The sequence below is a fragment of the Mytilus galloprovincialis genome, chromosome 3 (assembly GCF_965363235.1).
Source record: "Mytilus galloprovincialis chromosome 3, xbMytGall1.hap1.1, whole genome shotgun sequence".
NCBI lineage: Eukaryota > Metazoa > Mollusca > Bivalvia > Mytilida > Mytilidae > Mytilus > Mytilus galloprovincialis.
In genome coordinates this window covers 11,170,055-11,191,541 of record NC_134840.1, presented here as the reverse complement: position 1 = coordinate 11,191,541, position 21,487 = coordinate 11,170,055, and the positions used below count along the sequence as shown (strand labels likewise).

Here is a 21,487-nt window from a genome sequence, read left to right as displayed (position 1 = left end):
AGTAAAACCTACAACAAAGTTAATGCAAGACAAACAGTAAAACCTACAACAAATTATGAAAAAATATAACCTTTAATGCTAAAATCTGTAAGAGCTGACTGATTTGTAAACATTAAATATAACCATGACAACAGTATGATGAAACATAAAACATTAAAACAAATAAAAGTTGTACTTGTATGTCCCTGATTGCACTAACAATAATGCCATGAAAACAGTAAAATTTGTAAACTGAAAATCAGATGGACATTATTATGACCAACAGAAAAATACAACCAATTATTTATAAACATGACCAGGTCATACTTGTGAATGTCTTCATATCATTTAATAAAGATCAACAGGTACTTAATGCATCTTGAAAAATGATCTGAAGGTAATCTAGTGTGACTAGGTTATAAAAGCTATTTCCATTTATCTTAAAATGAAATGTAAAATATGAATCAATGGATACATGTAAGTATAAAAAAGATTTAAACAAATATCTTCAAAGAAAAATTAAAAAGGTTTGACTTTAAAAGGAGTGTTACATTAATGAGTAAGTACCACACCACGTAAAAGATACAAAACAGGTTATTTCAAGGTGGAAAGCATACAAATTATATTATTATATATATACATTTTTGACACATTAAAAGCTCCTATTTATCTCTACTTTAATCTCTGTTGGTAGGAAATCTATAATAAATGACATGCCCTATGACAATTCTGTAAAGGGAAATAACTCAATAATCTCTAGTGCAATTATTCATGACTTTCATTTTCTTACATGATGGGGCAATATCAGATGAACAATTTCCTTTATCATGGTGTGTACCTTACAGTTACAAACAGAAAGAGGAATAACAAAATTAAATGTCTGTTGGCTTGTTACGCCTCAAACATGATGTTTATATGATTGTTATACAGACTGATAATTAAAAACACACAAGATTCACAGATTGGTTATATATGTATAATGAAACTAAAATTCAAAAAAAATGATCATCATATAAATGCTGACATGAATAAATGTAAGACAACTCTAACAATGGAATGTACATGAACTAAATATCTTTTAATTTCCAGGTTTCCCATGTAAACTTATATTGATATGTTAACTTGTGGGTCCTACTCAACCTTTCTTGTATTTGGCAATATCTTCTGACAGGATCGGCAAGATTTTTCAGCGTTGGATGAGTACCAAATTGAATATGTTTAAAGTGATACACAAGGTCGGTGGATAAAATTGTCTCTAACAAATCATATTCACAACCCTCACAGTTTATGGTAATTAGATCAACCATGAAGTTACCAACACCAAGTGCACTGAAAAAGTCAATTGCATTTATAACCTTGAGAGAACAGGTTCCTTCGCCGGAACCAAAAAATGGTGAAGAAGCATCCCCAATGTTACCTTCCATTTTGATCATAAATTTTTCATTTCTTTTACCAAGTCCAACATTATATGTGATAGCATTTGTGTAATTTTTAAATCGTTGTTGAAGTTTTCGGTATAACAATTTTAAAGGTTCTAACATGATATAATGCTTTGGCTTGTAAGTGTCTAAGTAGTACTGAGCATCCTCGCCAACATTTCCCCCTACTTCAATCATAACATTGTCCCCAGGAATGAGATATTTGTGATGGGTGCGTCTTATATACTGTTCATCTCCATCCCAGAAATCACTTTGGCCCTTCTTCCAATCACTTTTGAAATTGTTAATGCATGAATGTATGCGGCTCTTTTCAGCTGGAGTAAAGTTTAAATCATTTCTTGTTGATGGTCTGTAAAACTTTTTGGCATGAACTTTTCCACCTGAACTTTTATCTATAAAGTAGTTGTTTTGATAAACTAGAGGTAAAGGTTTGACATCTTCTAGTCCTGTTTTATTTTGAGTATCTGGATCTTCAATACAGATGTATTCTATCTTCTTCTTTATGTCAATGTATTTACAATAGTGTGGACCAGCAAATTGTAATATTACAATCAGTACAACCAAGATCAATATAGCTATCAAAATATGTCGTTTCTGTATTGTGGACTGCATGATTTTTCTCAAGTATGACATTCTGAAAATATAAATATAAGATATGATAAACCTCTGAAGCTATAGTTGACAGAGACTAATTTTACCACTCCAAACACTTGAATTTAGTGTCACCATGTAATTCACGTTTCATTTCCTAAACTACTCATAGTAAATAATTTTATCTAAATACAACTTCTTGCTAAATGACTTGCAGTTTGCAGAATATACTAATAATCAATAAAACACATGATCATATGGTCTGAAAATAATATTCATATTATAACATGTACTTGTACAATATATAGCTGATTTAATCAAATTTAAAACTTGAATTGATGTGAATCATTTTTGAGATTTTTAACCATTTGTTATTATAACTGGACGGGAAATGACACCATGGAACAAACAATTAGTGGCATTGAAAAGGTCTAGTTATGGCAAACAAGAATATATATGGCATTGGGGCAGTCAAATAAAAATCTATTATTTCACCTTGAAGGTCAAAGCCATGAGTCATCTTTCATACTTTATTATGGTCTAAAAGAGGAAGATGATTGTTTGACTGTTGGTGTTGAACACCATTTATTCCAGTCTTGGCTATACCATGGTAGAGAAAAACTAGTGACCTTCAACTGGGAATCCTAGTCAATAAAGGTCAGAGTTAACCTCATCTGCTGCCACGCACCTGGATCGAACTCATTAGAATAACTACTTATACCACTGGGTCATAAAGGCTCCAAAACAAAAAGAAGAAACACTATGGGTTTCTCCATTGCAAGAAGATCAAAATTTAAATGGCAACACTTTTTTAATATGTAACCCATATAAAACTTTCAAAATATTAAATTGAACCATAACCATGTCATATGGCCTTTATAATCTCAGATTCTCCAAGGAAATGAGATATCTTAATGATAATACAACTGCATTCGTATTATCTTATTGTAAGTGGTCCCCTTTGATTCATCTTATTTTATACATGTTTTACAAAACAATTAACAAAATATATTAACTAATCAGAATGCTCTCTATCACTGAACAACATATATATCCATGACAAAACATTTAAGCATGATATTCTATTTGAGGAAAAGTATTAGTTCTACATCTTAAAACTATTTAAATACATTTTAAAAGCCAAAGGAATTAGCACTGTAGTGATATTTTGACTGGTACATAAAGTGTTTGATGTAGCAAGAATATTTGAATAATAATTAAATCTGCATTAAAATATCAATTTAAGATATCCTCATTCAAAGTTACGTTTTTGATAATGTCTGCTTTCCTTATACTTATGGTTTTAAACCAATCACCAACAGCAAGCTATAACAGTCATTGTAATATTATTAGTCACCAACAGCAAGCTATAACAGTCGTTATATCTCTGTTTTTATACCAGTCACCAACAGCAAGCTATAACAGTCATTGTAATATTATTAGCAATGCTTTTCTGCTGCAATCTTTTATTTTTTGCATTTTAATGCAAAATTACAATAATTAAATGAAGGTGGTGAGATTAGAGAAATTAACACTAATCATTAATCCCTCTGTTAAGATGTCCAAATCATCACCTACATGTATATTACCAAGTGTTTATAGAAAGGAATTCATTGTACATAAAATATTCAGTCTGTGTAACTTTAACATTAAGAAGTCATGAATCTTATTAGCTGAATGAAAAATCACTAGGTTCATATAAACTAGGTCCAATACTATTACCGGGTACATGGCAATTGCAAGCTGTCAGGTCTTTTTAGAACCAGTCAACATTCTCATATTGTAATACAATGTATGCAATAACTTGTGATATTAACAAATGCAATATAAAACTATTTATACAGGCATGATATAAAATTCAACACTTACCCCAAAAAGCTAAGCTATTATAAAGTATTTAGATGTGTATATTTAGCCATTGTAATAAGGTCAGCATAAATGATACATTTGCACATGTATTTCCTATAAATATACAGTATTGTATTCCAACTTTAAATAATAGGCTATTATATATAATGCATACAAGAATTCATATATACCACTCATATATAAATATTACAGTCTATCTGTACATCATCTAGACAATGTAAATTTCATACAATGTATGAGAATTTTATATTTTTAGCTACTAAAAAGTATCACCATTCTATTGCTACATGTAATAGTTTATAAAGCTGTTCCTAATAAAAGCTACTTACATGATAAGAGTATATGTTTACATCAGGACACTTCTTGTGCTGGTACACGTACATCAGGACACTTCTTGTGCTGGTACACAGTCAAAATACAAAAGAGTTTTGTGAAAATTTATTTAATAACCTACCAGTTTTAACATCTATCTGTATCTTGCATTTAAATACCATTTATTCATACACTCATACAATAAGGACACATCAAAAGGTATACCTGCAAAACAGAAAGGAAATAATAAAAGTCAGGAGTTGTGTAGTGAACTGTTATTGAAAAAGATGATTTGTATACTGTTTGTAGTATTCTTATATTATCAATCTATAGCTATTTATATACAGATTTACATTACTTCTATTTTACACTTGTTAGATGTTAAACTTAAATGTAAGTTACCTGTTATTTGTTATAATTTTCCATACCAACAAACGTGTTGCTGTTGCAGAAAGTTATCTTACACTGTAACATAAATATAACATACAGAACTAAATCAATCTGGTTTTATGTCATACATTTAGTTTTACTCACCAATTAACAGTTTAAATCTATTTTTATGTAAATCAATTTGTTTTGTGTGAAATAAAAATCATTATGATTATATATGTACAATTACTTTATCAAGTGTGAAAAATAAGTTTTGTATGTCTAATGAGGGGGATGTACCTCCAAGGTCTATAACCAGCTGTCTATAACAAGTATAACTGAAGAAAAGGTTGGAGGAGTAACAATACAAAAGTAGGAATAATTAGTGAAATCAATGTATGAACTCTCAAAGGTTACTTTGGACAAACAATCCAAGTTAAACAAAGACTGTGTTAATACTGTCATCTTAATCATGTTGAAAAAGAAAAACATATTTTAATGAAATGTCCATTATATTCAGACTTATTTTTATATATATACTCTATGAGAGTGCCAAATTCATACCCATCTTTGAAGTTACACAAAGATGATAAATTCTGTATGTAAGAGTAAGAACAATTTTATTCTGTGACATAAGTTTTTCATCTTAAAAGAAGTTATTTCCATGAATATTGTTTTGCCATAAAGCAATCAAAACCAGCTGTAATAGTTGACCCAGTCACTTTATAAAAACACAGTTTAACACATGTTACATGACATAGCTACAAAATGTGAAGAAAACACAGTTTAACACATGTTACATGACATAGCTACAAAATGTGAAGAAAACACAGTTTAACACATGTTACATGACATAGCTACAAAATGTGAAGAAAAAAATAATTGGTTAAACATTTATATATTCATACAGGTATTCAAAAGAGGGATGAAAGATACCAGAGGGATAGTCAAACTCATAGATTAGAATAAACTAACAACACCATGGCCAAAAAATAAAAAGACAGACAAATAATAGTACAGAAGACAGAACATAGAAAACTAATGACTAAGCAACACAAACCCCACCAAAAACTGGTGGTGATCTTAGGTGCTCTGGAAGGGTAAGCAGACCCTGCTCCACATGTGGCACCTGTGGTGTTGCTTATGTTATTACAAATCCGGTAAATAATCTAATTCGGTAGGTAACATTTGTGAAAAGGGAAGGGTATTGTAGTTAGGACATAAGGAACATTTCAAATATCATCTATGAAATGGTTATTCCATAACAGTCAACCAACTTGTGATGGCATCTGTAAAATTTACGAAGGGATGATTTCAACTTCATCATTTGGAACTCTTGGTTTAATAGCTTCCTTCTGAGCAGCAATCCTCTATCAAGGAAATCATGATAGGAAATAAAAGCCCTGGAATAGGGTATCAATTGGGAGATATATACTTCCTATGCAGGTGTTGCTGGAATGTTGCTACATAGAAATGGAAAGCTCACAATTAGGAAGCTGAAATCATATCTTTTGTCTTAAAGTTTTGTTTTCAACCAACCCTCACCATCAATTTCTAGATGTTAGTCAAGATATGAGGCAGACTTAACTGTATTTGTAGTATACAAAATATTATTGACTTGACATTCATCAATTTCCCAAAGAAGCCTTATTACGAAACATAAAAACTTGAACAAATTGTTGATGCATCAATCTGTTCCAGAAACATCATTAACAGTATAATAAATATTTTTATAAAAAAACACACAAGTTCAGAAAAAATCCAAATATATCAATCATATTAGTGTATAACTGAGTATTAATTCTATATGTGGAGATCCAGTATAACTAGACCTTCAAAGCAGCAAAATATAATAAACATTTCAAACTATATAATTTTCCAACCTTACCAAATATAAGAGACAATTAATGATAGTCTGGAAAAGGTATCCAACTCAAAAATTCAATTCACTATATATTCTCCAGGGTTACAAAAATAGTAAACTAAAAAAATTCAATTCACTATATATTCTCCAGGGTTACAAAAATAGTAAACTCAAAAAATTCAATTCACTATATATTCTTCAGGTTTGCAAAAATAGTAAATTGATGACAAATCATACACATGTCCAACAAAATTATATATGTAATACAAATATTAAATGTAGAAAGCCTCCTCAGGCATCTTTTAACAAGCTGATCAACCATAACATACTTAGAATTGGGAACAAATTCCTTGGACGAGACATACATGTACACATACATCTAGCTCACTAAATGAGGCACTGTCCGTCAATGAGGGAAACATTTTGATTTGTTTTTTTCAACAAAAGACAGCAAATATTCATATAAATTACTGAATCTTTTCAAATATTAAGAAAAAACATACTGTGAATTCATTTTTATTTGTGGGATACCAATTTTCAAGGATTTCCTTGGTATACATGTACATATAGGTAAACAATATATATTTACAGTATAAAGTGTTCAACAAAATACACATCTTCTTTAGGCTTGCTTGTAGACTCTGGCCAAACCACAAAATCATATATCTATCCCTTTTTCTCTTGCCATGAATATTGGTACCCACAAAAATAAATGAATCAACAGTGACAAAATATGTTTTTAAGTAACAGACATGCCAAAACGTTTCCATATTTTTTGCAAACAAATGGTTATATGCTTAAAATGAAATGTCTTAATTTAAAAAAGGATGACAGAAATAACCATTATAAAAGAATATATATACATGTACATTGTAGTTGGAAAACATGACAGAATATAATCAATGAACGTACAGGAGAGAGATTAAGTATGAGTAGTGATAAAACTCAAAGCAAAAATGGTGTTATCTCTCTTTGCATAAAATATTAAGTTTATTTTTTTTCTTCAACAAACACGAGGGTTTCTTATCGTCGAGTTGCAAGTTGCGAGTTAAGAAAGTCGAGTTGCGAGTTAAGCAAGTCGAGTTTCGAGTTACAAAAGTCGAGTTGCGAGTTACGAAAGTCGAGTTGCGAGTTACGAAAGTCGAGTTGCGAGTTACGAAAGTCGAGTTGCGAGTTACGAAAGTCGAGTTGCGAGTTACGAAAGTCGAGTTGCGAGTTACGAAAGTCGAGTTGCGAGTTACGAAAGTCGAGTTGCGAGTTACGAAAGTCGAGTTGCGAGTTACGAAAGTCGAGTTGCGAGTTAGGAAAGTCGAGTTGCGAGTTAGGAAAGTCGAGTTGCGATGCATGCACCTGAACTTAGTTATTCCCGTGATTGTGGGATTTGAAACAGTTTATGTGTTACTTATTTATTAGTGTCTAATATAAGTTAAGTTCTGGAAGCATTTAAAAAAAATAATGTATCCTTAATGGACGAGATTGATCTTATTTAATTCAATGCGTTTACACTACAACAAAAAAAGAACCGATCTGACCATAAATTACCTTTCGTAAACAAATAATCCTAAAAATAGAATAGTAAAGGAAATTCTGCATCTCGCGCAAACTATAACACATTGCAAAATCATTGAGAAAATAGATTGCTCATTGGAATTTCGTATGGACTTATTAATCATTATTTTGGATCGTACATCACAAGTCATTAAACAAAGATATGTGTGTAAACTATATATCTATCGCTAAATAACGAACGGCCAATGCGTTTGAAGATGAGGATTTGCAGCAAACAAATAGAACTTATTGATTTAGAAGATAATAAAAAAAATAGCCGAATCTATGTTTACTTTTCGTATTCCATCCATCATTTTTAAACACGCCGAACATGCACAGATTTATTTTCATATCTGAATATATATTAACATTCACCTGACAAAAGCGGTCGATCTAAACATTTAAACCTTGAAAAAAGATCGATTCAAATAAGATTAATCTTTTTAAAACTACATCGATATATATATATAGACTTTTTAAATCCGATTGAAGATCGATATTTTCCGTTTTCATTATTACATCCATCGTTTTGAAAAACGTGTGTTTTTGCCGCCAAACATAGGTAGTAATTTCCATGCAATCGTGACAGATATGTATAATAAAAGTGAATTATGTGCGAAAATAGATAATGTGCTTACTTCTAATTTGTATTCCCAAATTGAAGTAAACGAAGGGGATATTTTGAATCCCAACCTTTTTAAGATTTTTATACAAGAATTTTGCTGTTGATATAAATGACTGCAAAATTGAGTGCCTCATGTATGCAGAGGATCTTGTTATTTTTTGTCTAGTTCCAAGGCAAGCCTTTCAAACACGAGTGTTTAGAGGTCACTCTATCTAAAACCAAAGTTAATATGTTTAACAAACCTGGAAAAATTTTAAAAGAATATTTGTATTGCGAAAAAGATATAATAGAATGTGTTTACAATTATAAGTATCTAGGTTTAAAATGTATATTGACTTTTTAAGAATGGAAAGGGAGAGCTATACAAAAAATCACTATAAGCAATATTCAAATTGCGAACTTCATCATCTTACAATCCAAGTAATTCTACTCTATAACATATACATATAGTGCAGGCGATTTGGTGTCACGATATCACAGTAGCATGGGTTCGAATCCCGGCGAGGGAAGAACCAAAAATTTGCGAAAGCAAATTTACAGATCTAACATTGTTGGGTTGATGTTTAATTTAATTAAGTTTAAAATAACTTATAATTGACAATATCAAACATGTGAACACGTCTATATAACTCAAGTTTAAACCTAAGTGACTCAGTTTAATAAGTTACCCAATACTTTCAGAGGCGGATTTAGGAGGGGGCGGGGCCAGGGGCCCCCTTTTTGGTAAAAAAAAGTGTTGGCTTATATAGGGAATCACTGAAGCGTGACTGGAGCGGCCCCCCTCTTAGGTCAGTCAGTGGGCCCCCACTTATGAAAATTTCTGGATCTGCCACTGACTTTAAAAAAATACGTATGAAATCACGATGTAGCAATAATCATTTTATACTTTCCAATTAAATCTTACCTGTAAATGGCGCAAATATAGTTTTTACAATAGTATCTTTGACAGCTACATTTATAAAATAAAGAATAAAAATGGGGAATGAGTCAAAAAGACAGCAACCAAATCAAAATATACAATTCAACCAAAGGTCATTAGGTCTACAAATTAACACAGCGAAAAATCACACACCTAGAGGGAGCCCTGAGCAGGCCCAAAACACAATATAGATAGATAAAGAATGTAGACGCCATTCTATGCTGCTAAATATAAAGATGAACCAAAATTAAAATGTATACAAGAGCAACAAAGGCTAAAGGGTCCTGAAATTGGTCAGACACAAAAAAGCGGCGTGTTTAAACTGGTTTTATTCACGCCCATCATATCCCCTTCATTTCTAGCCAATGCATAAGACATATATAATTTTAACATCCTCAATTTTGAGTGTCACTGACAAACAATAAATTTTGCGGTCCCTAACGAATATTGCCCGGCTCCGCAGCTGCCCCAAAAAGCCCACTTTAAACGAAATCTGCAGAAGGGGTGTTTTACATATATGAAATATAGTTTAGTTGCTATGTCCCTTTACGTTTAATACGACGGTGCTATGTATGAAATTTAAAAATAATTAAAATGCAAGCCATCTGCTGTATTTCAAAAGGCTATCTGCTTCTTCAGAAAATACTAAACGTAGTGATTATCTAGTCCATTTTATTTTTACAAGAGACTCAGATAGAGTCCAAACCACAAAAATAATCAACAACACTATATACAATTCTATAAGAAATCATCATTCCGAAATGTTATCAGTTACACCAAAAAATTGAAATATTTTAGTTTCCACATTTTTACGCAATTCGACTTTTGTAACTAGCAACTCGACTTTCTTAACTCGCAACTCGATTTTCTTAACTCGCAACTCAACTTTTGTAACTCGCTACTCGACTTTCGTAACTCGCAACTCGACTTTCGTAACTCGCAACTCGACTTTTGTAACTCGCAACTCGACTTTTGTAACTCGCAACTCGACTTTCGTAACTCGCAACTCGACTTTCTTAACTCGCAACTCGACTTTTGTAACTTGCAACTCGACTTTTGTAACTCGCAACTCGACTTTTGTAACTCGCAACTCGACTTTCGTAACTCGCAACTCGACTTTCGTAACTCGCAACTCGACTTTTGTAACTCGAAACTCGACTTTTGTAACTCGCAACTCGACTTTTGTAACTCGCAACTCGACTTTCGTAACTCGCAACTCGACTTTCTTAACTTGCAACTCGATTTTCTTAACTCGCAACTCGATACTCGACAACAAGTGAATCTCAACAAACACAAAGAATGTGTCATAAGTACATGGATTTCCCATCCGTACAATCATTTTCTATGTTCAGTGGACTGTGAAAATTAGGTAAAATTTTTAATTTGGCAGAAAAATTAAAAAGATCATATCATAAGGAACACATGTGTACTAAGTTTCAAATTGATTGGATTTCAACTTCATCAAAAACTAACTCAGCCATAAACTTTAACCTGAAGCAGGACAGACGGACAGACCAGAAAACATAATGCCCATAAATGGGGCATAAAAAAAGTAAGACTTGTTACATACCCACCAACTTTTGAAAGTTCCCATAGGGGTTTTTGTGCGCAACAACAATTTTAAAGGTTACAATTTTTAGCGAAGTATTTTGCACGATCTGGATTGTCTAGAAAAAGTGTCATATTTGTATGATGAACTTACATGCCTTTTTCTTAAGTCTGTTTGCATGATTCTAGTTATTGAATCGGTAGAAAAGATAAACATATAGCAAGCAGACCGCAGGGTTTATTTTCTTGTGTAAGAATATTAGACGCTTGTTGAAATTTCCAATTTTGAATTATGCACAAAGATGGACCTTAACCAGGTTGTGAACAACACTCCAAATGAGGGGTAACCCTCATTGGAAGTACATTACAAAAAACTCATCATAGATACCAGGACTAAATTTAGTATATACGGCAGACGCGCGTTTCGTCTACAAAAGACTCATCAGTGACGCTCGAATCCAAAAAAGGGGTTTGTTGGTCTTTGTGAAAAAAGAATAGTACATTGGCATTGCAACAAGTATTATGTCAAAAAATAGTGAAAAAAATACTATTTATTATCTTTATGGAAGTACTGCATCATTGAATTTTGTCAATCAGCCTTGCTTTTATCCTTAAGTTGTGTAAGAACCTGCTTGCAGATGAATATTCACATGCCATTTTCACGATTTGACAACTAGAGCAAACATCACAAGTTCAAAATCTAGCCTGTTAGAATAATCTTCAGAGAAAACGTTTTTAATTGGCTTATTAATTGATCATGAAAAACACAGAATTTGATTGGCTGAACACGATTGTCTTACAAGGAACAGATGATTTTCACTAAATCATGTTTTAGAGTTTTTTTAACGATACCCTTAATATTAATATTTTTTAATAAATGCAAGGACGTATTATAAAACGTCCTTGATGAGAGTAAAGAGAATAAACACAGGGCAACTGTAATATACGGGCGAAAGAACTCAGGACAAACAGACCAAGGGCGAACATGTAAACAGGGCGAGTTGTCCCGATACCAATTCCACGCAGGCGTACTACAAATATCTACACTCTACAGTAAAAACATCCAGTTCCATGTAAACAAATGACGTTCAGGTACAATGTAGATGAGATGAAATCTAATAATTTACATAAATAAGAGGGTACATATTTACGATAGTGATACTGATTGTTTTTCAATCCTAATTTACAAATTAAATGATTCAGATGCTTAATCATGTGTAAAAATCGGTGTCAGGAATCGGAAGTTGTTGTGAAATTGTTATACACAGAAACGAATGCAGCATACGGAGATTCAATGATTTTAAAGTTGGCACCATAGGCCTTCAGAAGACTTGAAGTCTTCTTCCACCAAAAATTCAGTTTGACAACTTCAGACATACATTTTGTACTAATTTATTACCTTTTTTAACTGAACATAAACTTTCAGCACCCACATTTTTTAACATGTAATATCATCCCCTTGCTTAATATCGGTCCTACTAAAAAGCGCCCGCAAGTGCCCGGGAAACGAAATAGCGCCCGGGGAAAAGAAAAAGTGCCCGGGGAAGGAAAATTAGCGCCCGGGAAAATAAAATAATATTTTTTAACAATTTTTTAAGTTTATATCTTTTTATAAAACTAAAACTTTGACTGTCTATGCTTATCAGAAATTTAATGCTTAGTTTTTAATTAAACCAAACTCCTGCTTTTTACCCCCTTCATTTAACTACTGTACATGTATAGGACTGCTTTATTTGCTGATTTATTATGTGTAACTCTTTTAATTTTGATTAGATAAATATTTATCTGTGAAATTAAAGTTGTTTTTACATTTTTCATTTAAGAATTGAATGCTTCTTTTTGTAAATTTATTGGGGTGTAAAAGCGTTGACCGAAGTACATTTTGTATGAAGCGCGGAAGCGCTAATTCATTCTAAAAATGTATGCACGGTCAACGCTTTTACAACCCTATAAAGTTACAAAAAGAAGCATTCAATACTCATAATTACATTTTTTAGCTATGATCATGAAAACACGAATTTTATATATTTTATTATTTAATTCACCTGTGCACTTTATTGTTGGAGCACGTTTTATCATGAATGAAAAGTTGTATTGAGCAATGCAACTGCTTACGGAATAACACGTGATGTGCAGTTAGCCAATCAGAATAAAATATTATAATGAAACATACAACTTATGTAATTATTTATATATAATAATATTGTTTTTGAAAAACATGTCTTATTCATATATTATTGTTATAGAAATTGAAACATTCAGGAGCCTTTAACCCCGCCGCAATTTTGCGCCTGTCCCAAGTCAGGAGCCTCTGGCCTTTGTTAGTCTTGTATGATTTTAAATTTTAGTTTCTTGTGTATAATTCGGAGTTTAGTATGACGTCCATTATCACTGTACTATTATGCATATTTTAGGGGCCAGCTGAAGGACACCTACGGGTGCGGGAATTCTCGCTACATTGAAGACCCATTGGTTGCCTTCGGCTGTTGTTTGCTCTATGGTCGGGTGGTTGTCGCTTTGACATATTCACCATTTCCTTTCTCAATTTTATACTTGTTTTTGTGCTTTATTATAAATGTCTATTATCTGAATTTGCAAATTACTTGTCTAAAATTTAAAAAAAAATCAATGTACATAACTTATTTCATCGACACAAAGTTGGCTCATGCCAATAAAATATCTATATATTTTCCCCGGGCGCTATTTGTTCTTCCCCGGGCGCTATTTGTTCTCTCCCGGGCGCTTTTTCTTTTCCCCGGGCGCATTTTAGTAGGACCCCTTAATATTGTTAATATTTCATGCATCAAATATAAAGAAATGAATTTGGAAACTGTATAAAAAAAAATTACAAGTTATACAACGTCAGAACTAAGATTATATTTGTAGACAATGAAAATCTAAGGACAATAGCTGTGTCATTGAACCTTATTAGTTCCTTTTTAAATATTTCTCCAGTGCTTATATTGATGATTAAGTCATTTCTAAGTATAAATATTTAAAAAAAAAAATCAAAACATTTAAAATTTTAAACTATTTAACTCTTTCAAAAAATTTCACAAATTCATTAAAGGATTCCTCTGCCTCTGGATCATTTGACAACTAACACACAGGGACAATAAAATATACAATAGAAATGGGGAATGTGTCAAAGAGACACCAAACCAATGACTGACCTAAGAAGGGAGCGCTCTGGTCATGCTTTTGTGATTCCCTGTATATTCAACCAACTTTTCCCACAAAAGGTGGACCAGGGCTCCATTCCATGTATCTGTTTATGGTATTTATAAGCACCAGGCACGGATACAGGGGGGGGGGGGGGGTCCGCTGGGACTGTGAGTGTTTTGGACATTGTCAATACCCAATATGCAGCATTTATTGCTTATATAATATGAAAGTAAAATCGTTTTGTAAATAAGTTCGGCATTATAAATAATGTGCAATCCACCCATTTCCTATCTGAGTGACAATTAGAAAAAAAAATGATGATGCACAAAGAAAATTAGATACTCTCAAGTTGTAGCTATATTGTGCCACTGAAATATAAACGGAGCTTTTACATACACAAAAATATATCAGGCCTTTTTGATCACTTTCAGTCTTCTCGCTTCACTGATCTTTTGTTACAGCAGCAGATGTCTCTATATTCACTCTGGCTGGTCCCGACCAAGAAGATGCAATTCCAATATTAGATTGAAATCATTTTAAAAATATGCAAAGTGTAATATTTAATTTCAATGCTTACACTTAAAAAATCAGTTTTAAAAAAAATGACTTAAGGATGTACGGTGAGGTTTTGGAATAAGAGTCAATATTCAAAATCCTTGGTGTTTTTCCATACGATTTTTAAAAGTTATAAAAAAAAATGCCCTCATCTTTTAACATAAGACCAGAGACGTATTATATGTCTCTGATAAGACTAAATAACTCATAAAAGGTCATTTAACAAAATTAAAACAGATTCTTGATTTTCTTTCTTTTGATTTGAGACCCAAATAATACCAAGCAAATATAAGGTAAAAGTCAGAGTCAGCCTTTTCCCGCCATATTTTATAAATCAAATATGAATCAAATATCTCGAAAGGAGCTCCATTACCTATCAATATTTTTAGCTTATTTTGAGCCTTACCTATCAATTTTGAATTCTTGATTTATTTATTAATTTTAACTTCGATCACCTAAGTACATCCTTAAACTCGTTATAAAATGATACAATCAATAGTTTTAAGCATAGCCTGGTACTGGGAACAGTATATCCAGAGACATATAATACATTAAATAAATTTTGATGTCTGTAAGAAATCGAATTCATCCAAATCATATTAATAAATAACCATTGTAAAATAATCTTATTTATATTTGTAAGACATGCATTTTTCTATCGGCAATGCTTAAAATTGTATCTGAGTGTATTTAGATTTACCACAGACAGAAAACATGAATCAGGTTAACCGTAAAAAAAGGTAAACTCGAATAGTACAGCGCAACCAGAAAGTCTCAACATTGTGACAGAAAGACTCAACCAATACCTTTATATCTCAACCATTTATATTTTTTTTTATTTTTCTGCTCAGAGTAGGCTTGACAAAAAAATATTTGGGCGATTTACAGACGTGGTTATCGTAAAGCCTAAAAAAACACAAATAATTGACATATTTTCTTGCTAGTCATTAATATCATAGCAGTTCTATCGGATTTAAAGAATGTAAACATTATATTCCGTAGGAGAAAAGTGATTGTGACTTCAATTTAAAATATTTTAAACCAAGAAGAGCCATATAAGTTACAATTATGATTTATCTATGGCATGACATTCTCCGATTTTACAAAAACGCATTGATTTTCAGTAAATTGACGAAAAGTCGACCTACCCTGTGTTTATTTTGAATATTTTGAACCAGAATAGCTCAACAGGAAGTGCCAGAATACTTTTTTCCGTCTCAACATTTGGTTGAGATTAGATGGTTTACCAGGCGTGTCCTTATGATATAGAAAAAGACGAACAGATTTAGAATGTGAAAAATACTGAGTATTTTTTGGAAAATTGTAACATGCTAGATTATTCACGTCCTCTGTCGTATATTGTGTAATTCAATAAAAAGGATGAAATTGCCAGGCGAAAAGCTTTTGGATAATTCAAAGTTAAAAAAGATATATTTCCAATCATAGGGGTAGGGGGCACTGGAATATGTTGCCTTTTATATATAGCTTAAAATTATATGATAATGAGGTTCAAAAACTAAGATGAATGGCATCGTAAGATGGCTGTTTAAATCGAAATTTTAAAGTTTCTGAAACGATAAATCATCATCATCTCGATATTTACACAGATTCTATTACCCAAAGGCAGAAATACAAAAACAAGTATTTTTATGAATGCTACTAACAATCTGCAATAGATCTACAATTCTGCTGATAGAAATTGTATCAAAAGGGTTATTTAAACCAGCCGTTTTGATAGGATAATATGTTATTTGCAAACTACTTAAAATGTCATAATCTCTCTTTATAACATCCACAATGAAAAGCCGTAAGTTCACGTGATAATTCTGAATCATAATCTATTTGTTCTCAGTTTGTCACATGCAAAACATTGTATTAGGTACTATTGTTATATTCCTACAAATTTCTTTTGTGCATGACAACTGATAATAATTCGAAAGAAATCCAAATCATTGTAAAAACTAAAAGAAAATGTAGTAGTATGATCTTCAATGAGACAATTCTCCAACAGAGACCAAAAAGCGAAGAAGTTAACAACTATAGGTCACCGTACTGTCTTCAACAATGAGCAAAACCCATACACCACAATAAGGTATAAAAAGCCCAAAATGATAATGTAAAACATTGCTAAAGAGAAAACTAACTAGCTAACTTATCTTTTTTAAAGATGGTGTCATGTATATTCACCCATGTTAAGCTTTAAAAAATGTATCTTAGAATTGGGTTTACATATCCGATTTTATTTCGTAATGTCTCGTAATGTCTCACTGGGTATTTGAAATTATAATTTATTTTTTTGGTCTCAGAATATTTTCCAATGGACCTCTTCAGCTTTGATTTGCTAGGGTTTATCCATATTGCCATTCTGGATTTATCGGCAGTAAAACCTATGTTAAAGAGGGGATCCGATTGGCTTTTCGGGCTGTGTAAAAAAGCAGCCACCCCCAGTGATAATTGATATGCTATGATGCACTGCTGGTGTAGGAACATTTGTGATGTGACATGCGAGCAGCTTGGAAATATACTTAAGATAAGAACCACTACTCCTAATTCATGTCTTATGGGGAACTTGGCAGAACTCCAATTGAGGTAGCTATTAATTTAAAAATGGTCTGCTTTTGGAATAAACTTATTGCCAATCAAAACAAATTAAGCAGTGTTCTATATAGAGTAATGTATAAGCTTGGTCAATATAAAGGTACTACTAGTTTTAAGTGGATAAATCATTTAAAGTCTATTTTTGATAACACGGGACTCGGCTATGTATGGACACAGCAATTTCCAGTTAATTCAGTCCAATTAAAACTTACTGTAAAGCAAAGGCTCGTTGATGGTTGATCAGTTCATCCAAAAATGGTATAGCCAAATAGAAAATTCTTCAAGAGGAAAATTTTATGGTCAATTTAAATTAGAATTTTATCTGGAAAACTACCTTCTAAAATTATTTCCAAGAGAACGACAATTATTAACAAAATTGAGGTGTTGTAATTTAAAAATACCCATAGAAATCGGAAGGTGGACAAACATTCCAAAAGAAGAAAGAATATGCCACTTATGTCATATAGGAATTGGCACTGAGTTTCATTACCTTTTTGACAGTCGTAAAAATACGAAACACACATATTCCTATTTACTTCACTAGATATCCATGTTATCAGAAAATGATAACGCTTGTTGTCACTGAGTAATGTAAAAGTGTTTTAAAAATAAATCTAACACTTTTTATTAGTAAACTTAAGAACATTCTGTAAAATGATTGTTTAAAAATGTATGTTTGATGTGTTTCCCTTTGTTATACCCACCATTGTTTTGTATTGTTTGTATATATGTAAATATAGTATTCCTCTTGTTACACGTATGTATTGTGTCTCGGAGTGATCAAATAAAAGTTGTAAAGTTGTCAGAAAAGTTGGAAAACATACAGTTTGATTGGTCTATTGAATTAGATCGGCTTTACATACTCTTTTTACATTAGAAACCTTCGGTACAATTCTTGGTCCTTCGGAGTCTGGTTACATCGTTGACCCATCACAGTTACAAGGTTTTTTTGCTGACAGAATACGCTATCAACTAAACAGAAAGCTAAATCTACATTAGATATAAAAGAGTACGAAGTAGTCGAACTTCCTTTTTTAACAGTCGAATCGACGGTCCAATGAGCAAAATCTTCCTTCCTCATACAAACGATGAAAATTCAAGACAAATCATCTAGTTAACTACACTGAGTAAGGTACATTATCTCATTAACTTGATCGTTTCATATTGTTACGTTGATTGTATTTAACAGAGATAATTGCTAAAGAATACCTCCATTTCAGTCGGAAACCCGGTTGAAATAGAACAAAGGAATCGAAGCTCTTTGTTAGAGAAGGCGATAAATGCTTACTGTAATGTTTACTATAGTGACAAAAAAAAATAAAAGTTAATAGAAACAAACAAAATTATAATTTTCTTCTCAATTACGAAGTTTTTTTATTTTAAAAACACCATTTGCATAAGTTTTCAATTTATCTAGTACATAGTTAAGCAAAACAATGAGATATCAAGTCGACGACATGGGTATCTTTCAAGTTGGATGTAGAAAATGCATAACCTCCGATTTTATTTTTTTTTTACCACGGACGGAAAACATATCAATCTATTAGTTCAGTAATTTTCGTGTCTGCCCTTCCATTATGTGACTCAAGAAAAAAATCCAAAAATGGGTAACAATTGTATCGAAAAGAGAGAATCGAGTGCACCTTTTTATGTAAGGGCGTGTTTGAGTTGAATATGTTGTCTTGATATCGTACAAAGCAAGAATATTTCATACATCGTTTCGCTTCAGATTCTATCATTTTTATATATCAAAGCTACAGGTTGACTTTATAACATAAAAAAATCACAACTACTTAAAGATGAAATATATGGGTCAAGTGAAATTCTAGTGAATCACCAAAAAATTGGTTGATTATATAGGGAATCACTGAAGCATGACTGGAGAGGGCCCCCCTTAGGTCAGTCAGAGCCCCCCCCCCCCCTAAGGAAAAGTTCTGGATCCGCCACTGAAGTTGGATGATGAAAATGCATATCTTCGAAAAATTATATTTTTTGTGTGTGATAACCAGGGTTTATAGTCTTCAACCACTAAAAAAATCTAGTCTGTCTGCCCTTCCACGAAATATTTAATTAGATTTTTTTTTAATTTTTATGAATTTTTGAAAATTCCACTTGATAACCGATCAGACAATAGTTTTAAGTTGAATCAATGCAGACAAGATCATTAACTGATGCTCATTAGCTAGTTGATACATTTGTCTTTTAAAATACAACTGACATATAAGGATCGTAACGGTGCAATGTGGATACATTTATCGGTTTCCGAGAGCAAAATTTACAGCGCGTCATCCTTACAATGGCTTCCATTTCTACGATTGTGAAAATAAACTGGCGTTATGGTGAGATAATTTTGACGAAGTAGAATCCTGACTGCATTTCATTCGGAGATGGCCGGAAATTTCTTTTTATGATGTCATGATATTTTTATTTCTTCCTGTGTTCAATTTGCAAACGATATGTTTATTAATATTAGTATAACTTTGTTCATGATACTCACCATCGATTATGTACAATATTACAAAAAAATACCGAAAAAATGTGAAAAAAACTAATTTTGAATGTAGGGCCATCTTGCTGAGCTGAATACCCATAGTTAGGTATTGCTCTATTTTTTTTGTCTCCTTTTTCAATGTGAGTTATTAAAGGGGAATTACATGTAGTTACGAAGTCGAGGTTGGACCTCAAAAGAAGATGGGTGTGCATGTTTTCACTATGTGGCTCATTCATCGAAAAGAAAAGAATATCGACATTTAAAGCGAAACAAGCTAGGAAGGTCAACAGGAATATCATGTTGTTGCTGATCCGGCCAACAAAAAATCACTCTTATACAGGTATTACGATTATTCCCACATTTTGTTTTCTTTCAACATGAAATAAATGAGATCTTACTAGAATAATGGTATTGCACGTGTTCGCTATCTGTTATACATATGTAGGACGTGTTGATACATCTAAGAGAGCCCGTTCATTGCTAATTGTTGCCTTTTTACACTTGGTAATTCGTTTTAGTATGTTATAAATGAAATATGAGAACTTGGGTCAAATCGGCGAACATGAATTCGAGTGCCCTTTAGATATTGGTTACGAAATACTTTTGTTTCAGACATCATCGATGAGACATATACAAGTCCAAACCATCATCGAGGACACATTATTTGGGATACATTTTTCAAAAAGAATGGCGAAAAATACCAGATTGACATTCAAACTCATCGGATTGTATTCTTGGCGATTTTAACGTCGAGATATCAGATGGACACCCAAACTCATCTGAATGTATTCTTGGCGATATTAACGTCGAGATACCAGATGGACATTCAAACTGCTCTGATTGTATTCTTGGCGATATTAACGTCGAGATATCAGATGGACACCCAAACTCATCTGAATGTATTCTTGGCGATATTAACGTCGAGAAACAAATATGACAGACAACAACCAACGACAATCACTGAATACGTTATTATTATTTTGAGATATCCCAGGAAGATAAGTTTTAACTAATGGGAATATCCTCTTGAAATATAGATTATGTATACCTTCACCAGGTTCCTTACTTTGAACGGGTACATAAATATTGTGGCGTGGGTTAAACAAACCCTATAACCTTGGACAGGATGAAACAGCACAACTGTAGAGATCACTGACTTGGAATGGGATTGATTCATTGGCAACTATAGTACAATAAAGATCACTTGGAATGGGCTTGATTCATTGGCAACTATAGTACAATAAAGATCACTTGGAATGGGCTTGATTCATTGGCAACTATAGTACAATAAAGATCACTTGGAATGGGCTTGATTCATTGGCAACTATAGTACAATAAAGATCACTTGGAATGGGCTTGATTCATTGGCAACTATAGTACAATAAAGATCACTTGGAATGGGCTTGATTCATTGGCAACTATAGTACAATTTAATACAGATACAAAAGCCACATAGTACCTATCAAAGAGTATTCACAGTCACTGAAGTATTCACAGTCACTGAAGTATTTACAGTCACTGAAGCAAGTTTAAATTCACTGTATTTAATGCTTTTTTTGTATTTTGTATTCTGTACTTATACAGAAATATGAAAACAAATATCGAAAATGTAGTG

General features: G+C 32.3%; 1 protein-coding gene across 2 annotated transcripts; it reads right to left on the bottom strand.

Annotated features, from left to right (window-relative positions):
- Positions 1-472: 472 nt before the first annotated feature.
- On the bottom strand, positions 473-14,718 carry LOC143067175 (uncharacterized). Of its 2 annotated transcripts, none has more exons than XM_076240268.1 (3): positions 14,625-14,718; positions 4,333-4,415; positions 473-2,052 (listed from the first exon to the last, which is right to left on the bottom strand). In XM_076240268.1, exon 3 carries the CDS (start codon positions 2,049-2,051, stop codon positions 1,047-1,049), a length of 1,005 nt encoding a protein of 334 aa, XP_076096383.1. In that variant the 5' UTR covers position 2,052; positions 4,333-4,415; positions 14,625-14,718; the 3' UTR covers positions 473-1,046. The 2 variants fall into 2 exon arrangements, with proteins under 2 accessions (XP_076096383.1, XP_076096384.1); XM_076240269.1 differs by lacking the exon at positions 14,625-14,718 and adding an exon at positions 4,593-4,693.
- Between the last annotated feature and the right edge of the window lie 6,769 nt (positions 14,719-21,487).